A 9,210-nucleotide genomic window follows, 5' to 3' on the forward strand; every position below is an offset into this window, starting at 1 on the left:
CAGGTCCTGCAGGGTTTTGTCTTTAACCTATTATAACATTACCACAGCAACTAAGGAAAGGCCTAGCATTTAGCTAATGAGCTAAATCAGGTATGTTAAATCAAAGACAGCAGTACTTATGCTTCAGATTTGAAAGCCACATCTAGAATGAGTTCCAGACATTTGGTTATGTATCCTGTTTATGTACTAATGATGCTGTGGCACACAGCCAGCCACAAGAGACAACTGAGCAGCCAATTGTCGACTCATTAAAATGAGACAGCAATATAAAAAGGACTGTATTTCGTACTCATTTACCTGACATGCACAGACACTCCCCTTAAACAAATGCTAACAGTCTGAACTTTCATTTCACATTTCACAAGATTTCATTTTAAATCCAATGTCCTAGTGACAGAGCTAAAACAATTAAAATTGTCACTGTCCAATTACTGGCAGACTGCAATATATATTATTCTATGATGAAATAAGATTAGTACCACAAAACTAACAAATCATGTAACCACCAGAACACTACAGTTCAAGTGCAGTAAGTGCTTGCTGGTCAGACAGGGAGGACCAGCATGTTTTGCATCTCTGCAGCGACTTGCTTACTGAACAATGCCAATCTGGCAACATTTTGATGGTATTAACAGGGGTTGTTATAGCAATGCAGGAATCCCTGTGCCAGAGCTCTGCAGGGCTGGCCTCTGTTTCACAGCAGTTGCCATAACAACAGCGGAACTCTCAGTGAGAATTCCCACAATGCTTAGGGTCCTTCACTTGGGACAAGGCTGTATGAAAGATAACTCTCACAGGCAGCTAGTGTACACTACCTGCCTGAAAAGTAGGAGATGTTTTATATCCAAAAGCCCTCACCACCATGCACAGGAACAGATGCAAAGCCCATTTACTTCTTCTTTATGGCCCAGGTTCATCAGTGAGTATCATACATAGCTATGACAAAGTTGTGATTAAAGGGGACATAAGAATTAAGCATGGACAATGCTTAATTTGGACTTTATATGTGCGCTTTTTCCCTGTTCCATGAATCAGATCAAGATAACTTGAGAGCTTTTGGAGATAATCAGGGAATTAAATTAATGAATTTAAAATGATGAACACAGAATGATCATAATATTTAACTGGGTTAAAGGCCAATGAAAACTTGTAAAATCTAATTCACTAAGCTGCATTACCAAAGCTGAAGCTGGTAAAGACAATACCCCTTTATCTGTTACATTTACATCTTTTGCCTCAAGCATCTGACCACAGGAGTGTTTATTTACAGCTGTCCATGAGGTGTGTCTAGTAGAATAACATAACCGAAGACTGCCTCTAGATCAGAATGTTAAACTGCCTATGACAGTACACTTCAGTCAGCCCATTCAACCCTATGCACTTGTCAAGCATGGCCAGAAGCTGTCTCCTAAAGCAGAGTAGGAAACCTCTAGACAAAAGCTGGGGAAGATGAGAAAAGGGCAACATAAGACTCCTCTCCCTGTGGGACAGGCAGTAATCAAAATCTGGATTAAATATCACAAAGCGGGAAAAAATGACACTGTTTGAGCAACCAATGCTGCTTCAAAGCTTGAACCTTCAGTTAAAAGCCAGCCAGTTAAAAAGTCGGCACAACATGCCTCTATTTTTAATGTTCCACTAAGTTCCACCAAGGAATTTTTTTGCAGGACCACTCAAAAGACTCACTGACAACAAACAATGCAAGCGCCAAAAGACCTGACAGATAGAAAGTCCTTTGAAAGGTATGTGAGAAGTGGGGATCGTAATTACTTTCAACTAGGACGTGAATAAGGGTACGCCACTAAGGAATGGGATAACTGATATAAAGTGAGACATGTCACTCTGCTAGGGTTTAAGGGGGCAAGCCCAACAACAACTTTGCTTCATAAACTAGAGCGATCAATCCTCAAATTAGTCTGGACCCTCCCATGGGTTGCCAAGTTAAAACTGTCATTTTTTAAAATTTTGCTCTGACTTAAAGCTCCAAGTCAATGTTTTGCTAATGGAGTCACTCATCCAGGCAACATTTGCCTAATTGAAAAGGAAAGCATAGGAAAATGCATCTTGCCCTTGTCACCGCAGGATTTGTTCTATTGCATTCACACCTAGGACTTCTGACACTTTTCTTTGCAAAAGTTATCTGGCACAGAAGTGTCTACACCTGAGGACACCGAGTTGTTTGGGTATCACAGAGCTAAAGTCCCTATTAGCTAAAGTCTAGTTTCAGGTTTGCCGTGGAAGTAGCACACGCCATGTGTTAAAGGAGCTCAGGACCTTGGACAGTTCCACTGAGATTTTCTGTCTTCTAGAGGGTTGTGCACAATCATCTCTCACCTTTGGCTGATTCTCTCGTTAATCAGCTGTAATTAGCATCAACTACCTTCACATACAATTAGGCTCTCTCTGCTGCCTTGTAGCACAAGTACTCCAATCTAAATTCATAAAAAGAAGCAAAAGTACTGAAATTAGGCAACAGACTGTTAGTAAGGATCATTTGATATTTTTTTCAGCTCAGCATAGCAACTTCTATGATGAAAGTATGAAAGTTGCAGTGCATAATAAGAGCAACAAGACCAGCACACAGGAATTTCTGAATTTACTAAAGTATCACTCATGTGCATAGACATAAGTCAGAAACCAAAACAGATAGAAAAATCAGGAAAGACGTTTGGACAGTGTTCTGTCCAAATATCACATACTTGAGGTTTATTGATATGTGAACATCCGGCCATGTGAACTCTCAATTTGCATGAAGAGGAAGTATTTTGACCCATGGGGGTAATAGGAGATGTGTAACTCTATAACAGCTTGGAAAGAAGACTGTTGGCACGGCAAATTCTGTCCTCTTCTCTTGCCCCTCCACAAACTGATATTCATGTCTCATTGTGTTCATGTCTCATTGTGTATTCTTGGCAGCACAGGTGAACAAGACCTCCCTGGGCACAGGGGGCAATGAAGTACTTATCAAAGCAATCTTGTCCATATATCTGTCCTTCTGTATTATGCCTCGACGGAGACTATGCTGATCTCTCCCGCTCTCTCATACTAAGTTACATTACACAGGGACACATTTCCTTCATCACATTATTTGCAATCCAATTCATGATCATGTCACGGGCACTGGTGCGCTATACAAGACAGATGCTCTTTTATAGGCGCATTTCAAAAAGCAAAGCAATCCTTTCTGCATAATGTTAAAGGTTAGAAAACTGAACATCCTTAATTAATGCATGCAGACAAAATCCAGCGAGGTGTTTTAAGATGCAAATGGGTCTGAATAAATATTTCATTTCACCAGTAAAATGCATATCTCTGCACTATATACACTAAATTACAACAAATGCTATCTGATACATTTCCTGAGTGCTACACTGAAACAATCCTGCAACTCAAAGTGGGGGAAGAAAACAATCACAGGTCCAGTTATACTCAAGTTAATATCAGAGACTGTGATTAACCCCTAATGGATATAATGATCTTGTGAATAACAGCCAGTCTCTCCAATAGCTTTGCCTAACAGTACTGTGTGCCCCTGCCAGCCACGTCTCGATTATATACTAATTGAGCTCACCCCCTTCATTATACAATGATGAATATTCAAGGAAGAATATTCAAAATTAACTCAAACTATGCAATGCCAGGGCTTCCATTCCCTCCAACCAATGCGAACTCAATTACAGGCCATAATAGCTGCCATGGTCCTTTTTAATTCACTGCCTTCTGTTAGGCTTGAAAGGATAACAGAGTCACAGAGCATGCAGAAAATGAGATATTTGCATGAACTTGACTAAATACCCATATTAAGCTCTTATGTGTACAACGTTTCATTAATAAAATATTGCAGAATTATAACAAATAATGGTTATTGTGACAAACAATTGTCAGTTATGGTTGCCCATAGTTATTTCTCAAATACCGTTAAATATCAAAAAGGCATCTATGTAACTTGAAAGGCGGCAAGGGTTCTACATCTGATTACAGTTTTATCAGACTCAAATTGTAGTGCTGATTTGATCTGGGTCAGACATCCTAAAGGCATGCCACTCTATTCACATCATATGTGATGATGTTTGTCCCCTAACATCTACTGATCCACTGCTATTCTCCCCATACTTCATGTGATTAAATATCATATCACATCACATCACACTTCTATTACACACGGCTGCCTCGCACTGACAACTTGCAGTGGTGTTAAGTCTTCCTGGAGGCTGCACATAACGCTTGTCATGTAGTATTAGCATTCAGACAACGCTGGTTCAACATGGCTTTCACAGAGAGAATAAATGCTTTAAGGCCCAGGATGGGGGGAAACCACCTTCAGTTATGGGAACTGCTCAGCCAGGCACTGGAAGATCGGAGACCCGCGCTGTGTTCCCTGTGGCCCCACACTATCACAAAGGGCCATTCATTAACCGGGCAGAGAGAATGGCTGGGGGGTTTTCTATGGTGCAGCAGAACCTCACAAGCTCTTTTTTTTTTTTTTTTTTTTTTTTTTTGGAGCGCATCCACTAGTTACCTCCTCCTGCCATCTTGGAATGCAGACCTCTGTCCTTATGAAAGCCATGCCCTGTCATTCCCTGGCTCTCTGAAGCTTGAGCCTATCTGGATCTCTGGAGCTAGAGCCTACTCAACTTTGAAGATGCCTTGGTGATTAATAAATGACATTAGATGACAGGGAAAAATGTATATAAAAAATCCCAGGTGATGCAATGGAGCTGCATCTAGTCAGAAGGTCACACATCCACTATAAATCACTACTTAGACAGAACTGTTGTACCACTTGGGGTGAAGCATAACATTATTTTTGTCCTCTGCAGATCATAAACATATCATGTGTTAGGGCAGTGTAAGCAAGATTGTGTGTCTGGTTTGGGTAGTGCCCTGTTTGAATACATATTACTTTCATTGCATATTACATTTGGGTCAGTATTTATAAATAAAGGCTAATTAAACCAAGTACAGATGTGAGGACTGCCATTTTGTCTTATGACTCAGCAGAGTACTCTATTAAACAGAGCTTCATTGAAACCATGATGCAACAGAGCCTTTTGTTTCCTTATTAATGATGTAGTTTTAAGCCATTTAGTTCAATATTTAGCATATTGTTCCAGTACTGAGAATGATTAGTAAAAATTCAGGCTGAACTATGAAAACTGACTCTTAGTATATGACACCAGGTCTCTAATTCATAACAGTCCTATCAACTCTTTTGAAGTAGTTGATTCCGCTTTCTCATTATTTTGTGAAGCTTTTATGCTTTCTGGGTGAAATACTTATTCTGCCAGACCATATAAACCCAATGATAAAATGTTTTTGCTCTTTAACATGTCAAGAGTCGTAAAGTGGTTAGAAAAACAGTAATATTCTGAACAGGACTGCTGGTAAACAGTTTTTAATGTTATCGTTACTGTGTGGGATACCTTGGGTGATGTATCTACTGCGGCTATTCCCGTTGACTGAAAAGAAGATGGATGAGACGTGTTTTCTTGAGTTATAACTGTATTTTTTCTGTGCACCTGTTGGAAAGGTTGCTCAGTACCGTCGCCGCCATCTATCGGCCAAAACTATAATCTACGATATGACGATATACTAACACATTAGTATTCAACAATAGTCTAATAAAATAAATTATCAATACGAAACAAAGAGATGCTATAGAAATACTTTTTCATGTCAGTAACATCAAAACCAATACAGAACGCATCTGATATAAACCATCAGTACAGCTGCAGATTTTCTATTTTCCCCAATAATGTAGTTTGCTATAATTGCAACAGTATTGGTGCACATACTTTTTGATGCAATCAACGTTTTAACAGCCTGAGTGACGAGGAATTCCATTTTTGCGTCTGATTGTCTAGGTTGGTCTTAGACTAGACGAGATCAAAACATGCATCATAGTATTAGAATTCAAACACAAATTTGTGAACTCACCTACTCCGAGCTTTTCGTCCTCCGTCGGTGTCCACATGATCCCAGTTAAACTCCCAAGATATCAAGTATGATTCAAATGTTTTCATGTACAGTTATTCATGAAAATAGGCTACAGCAGACCCAAACGTTAAAACTACAGCGCAGGTTTATATCGAAACATCTATTTCTAAGGGTTTTGGTAATCATACTTCGTTCTTTGAATGACAACACTCAACCATAGTGTACTGAATCTTGTCCCCGCTATCATGAGACAATCTCTCTTCACTTCTCTTTTCAGTGCATCAGCATCCGAAACGCCAGACAGGATGAAGACAATCATTTATTTATTTAAATGGGTCGCACGTCAGCTTCTCCGTCGGTCAGTCCCCTCTTGTGACAGTCCGAAATCGCCGTGAGGTCCAATATCGAAATATGAAGTAGTAGCGAGTAGGGAGACGCAGAGATTTGCGGACCTCAAGAGCGTCACGCACATGTGCGCATGTTTTTTTTCCCCTTCAACGTTGAACCGTCCTGCTGTTTACGATGTAACAGCGTGAACTAGATACTCTTTACAGACAGTGCTGCGCCATCTTTCTCCGTCCGCCGTCACATGATGTAAACTGTCACATAGTTCGCTGTTAATCGGACTCCGGAGGAGTTCGTGGGTAAATACCTAGGATCGACCAGTTTAACGGTAGCTTTTGTCATGCTGCGCATAAGAAACTGATTTACGTGTAGGAGTTGATTCCCAAATACTTCACATCGCTAGTATTCATCAGCCCACTAGTGTAAACTTTCTGTTCTTCCTAAACTATTCTTTAGTACTTATTGTTAACATAGCATTTGGCAGAATCTGAATGAATTAATGCACTGCCATTATTCATATATTCATATGTAAGAAGTAATCTGGCAGTTTAATACACACTCGCAAACTGAACCGTGCAGATCACCTACGGACTCAACACACCCCTTTCGAATGTGGATTGACCGGTCATCTGGAGTATTTACAAGGAGTAATGCATTATACAACAGAGACGACTATGAATGCATTCCTATATGTAGTAAGGGGGTAATGTTAAAGTTCGAGCAAGTGAGAACGAGTTATTTTGCGTTCCTATGTGACAGCGTGCCAGAATTTAGTTATTTACGCGTAATTCGCTCTATGCCGTAAAATAACAGCTAAATGCGCGTGGAATTTGTAAGCGTGCAGGAACTGACTGACAATCCTGTGATTAAGCCATATGGCATTCCTCCAAGTGTTTATCCACGGGTCTTATCAACTATATACTACACCAACTGACACTGATAGTGAAAGATGTTCTCTTGGTTCCTGTAGTTTATTATCTACATGGATAAAATACAGCCTAAACCAAGAGGTAAAATGGTTGGTCATGCAAACAGTTGTTTGATCTGTTTGTATGTGTGTGTGTGTGTGTGTGTGTGTGTGTGTGTGTGTGTGTGTGTGTGTGTAGTTGGGTGGGGGCTACAGGTAGCTGCAATTATAGGTCTATGGCTAGGATGAAGATGAAAAGTAGGTTTACAAAAGACCGCCCACAAGCCAATCAAATATCACCATGCTGTCCTTCCACCAATCAGCTACCCTGCATGCAATTGACAGGTGGATAGTAGCAGTTTTATTCATCATGACCAGTAAGTACATTTTTGATTATGAAACCCCATCCCCAAACACAAATGCCTAGACCTGCATGCAGCTGGGGATATGCTCGTGAGTTTTACATGCTGGCACATCATATTCACACTGGCACATCAAAATCATCCATACATCAGCAGACAACATAGTACAATATTGAATTTTGGAAACTTCACTTTCAGTTTCAGTTTCAGATACAAAACATGCATGCATTCTGCATTGAGAATGATCACACACATGACCACAAGCATTCACATCCTGTCACGACCCCCTCCTCAACACCTCCCCACAAGCCCACATAGCACGTATGTGTCTCGTCCTGGCTGTGTGTATGTGTGTCGTTCGCCTTATCACCATGCCCCTCTCTTTTTTGTCAATCATTCGTAACACCTGTTCCTAGTTTCACTCCTCGTTACCTCACATATTTAAGGCCTTGTGTTTGTTCATGTCTTTGTCAGTGTTTGACCCATTGTACACTGTTTTCAGCTGCCCAATTGTGCTTAAAACCATTTATCACTTAGCATATTTTTGCCTTGTTATCTCTCAGTGTCATTCTTCATGTTTTGTTTTTGGTTTTGGTTTGTTCGCCACCCCAATCCAGCCTGTGGTGGGGGAACCCTTCATACAAGTGGGCGCACTGCATCCCTGCATCGAGAAGGAGGGATCCCCAGGGAGGTTTGGGAAGGGTCTGGTGGTCCAGGGTTGGACTCAACAGGGTCCTACCTGCCCTCCCTGGACTACTACAGAGATGGCTATGAGGATTATGGCTATGGTGTGGAGTTCATCCTAAATTCAAATGCAGAGTTTGACTGCTCGAGGGACTCTCACATGGAGGTTGGGGAGGCCCTGACTGAGGTTCCTGGTCCCAAACTGGACACGGTTCAGTGGGTTCCTACATGAACATGTCGACATCATCTAAGCCTGTCCACTGCGAAGGCGACAGTGTCATCATCAGGGCCCAAGCCTGTGACAGGCGACTTACCTGGCCCACATGAATCCAGAGCCTGTGTGCCCATGGGTACGTCTGCTGGGAAGGGTGGAGGATTTGCCAGTGCCTGAGCCTAAGTTAGTGGTAGAGCATGACATGTCCCTTCATGGTACAACAGTGACAAATGTATAGATTTTGAATTTTTAATACATGTCATGTTTTAAAGGAGAGATTATAATTTTAGTGAAATACAGTTTGTCAAAGTTGTATGTAAAATATACAGACTGCAACAATTATTTAATGTACTTACATATTTCTATACATAAGACTAATTCACTGGTAGTGGTGTATGTTTTTTATGTTCTATTAATTTTTTTGTTTTTTTTCTCTTTCTGGTTGCACTCCTGAACATCCTTTAACTGTGCAGAGAAGATGATTTCACACAGGAGTGTCCATATTTGGATCATGGTTTTTAGTGTAATTATTCCTTCTCAAACAGGTCCTGTTTGGAACCTAATAGGAGTGTCCTCCTGATGCAAGTGCACAAGTCTCAAAACAGTCCAGCATACAGCATACAGCATATGGCACGTTCTGTTCTAAGCCGAAGCCCGAAGCATACATGCCATCTTACATCGTTTGTTTACCCTGCAGCAGAAGATGAGTAAACTCCATTTATCTGATTATTTTTAGCCTCTAAAGGTGATTGATCCTAAAA

General features: G+C 40.8%; 1 protein-coding gene across 4 annotated transcripts in view; it reads right to left on the reverse strand.

The window, feature by feature from the left end:
• The window catches only part of dock3 (dedicator of cytokinesis 3), a 157,251-nt gene extending 150,522 nt beyond the window's left edge, over positions 1–6,729 (reverse strand). For 2 of the 4 annotated variants that reach the window (XR_014119320.1, XM_081705153.1), the window contains exon 1: positions 5,942–6,729. Coding sequence is in view for 3 of the 4 variants with exons in the window: in XM_081705153.1 (XP_081561279.1) it covers positions 5,942–6,023 (82 nt within the window). In the remaining variant the exon portion in view is untranslated. The remainder of the gene's footprint in view (positions 1–5,941) is intronic. The other 2 variants (XM_081705151.1, XM_081705152.1) reach the window with 2 other exon arrangements.
• Between the last annotated feature and the right edge of the window lie 2,481 nt (positions 6,730–9,210).

Source organism: Electrophorus electricus, chromosome 22 (assembly GCF_041902795.1).
Source record: "Electrophorus electricus isolate QZ-2024a chromosome 22, ASM4190279v1, whole genome shotgun sequence".
Classification (NCBI taxonomy): domain Eukaryota; kingdom Metazoa; phylum Chordata; class Actinopteri; order Gymnotiformes; family Gymnotidae; genus Electrophorus; species Electrophorus electricus.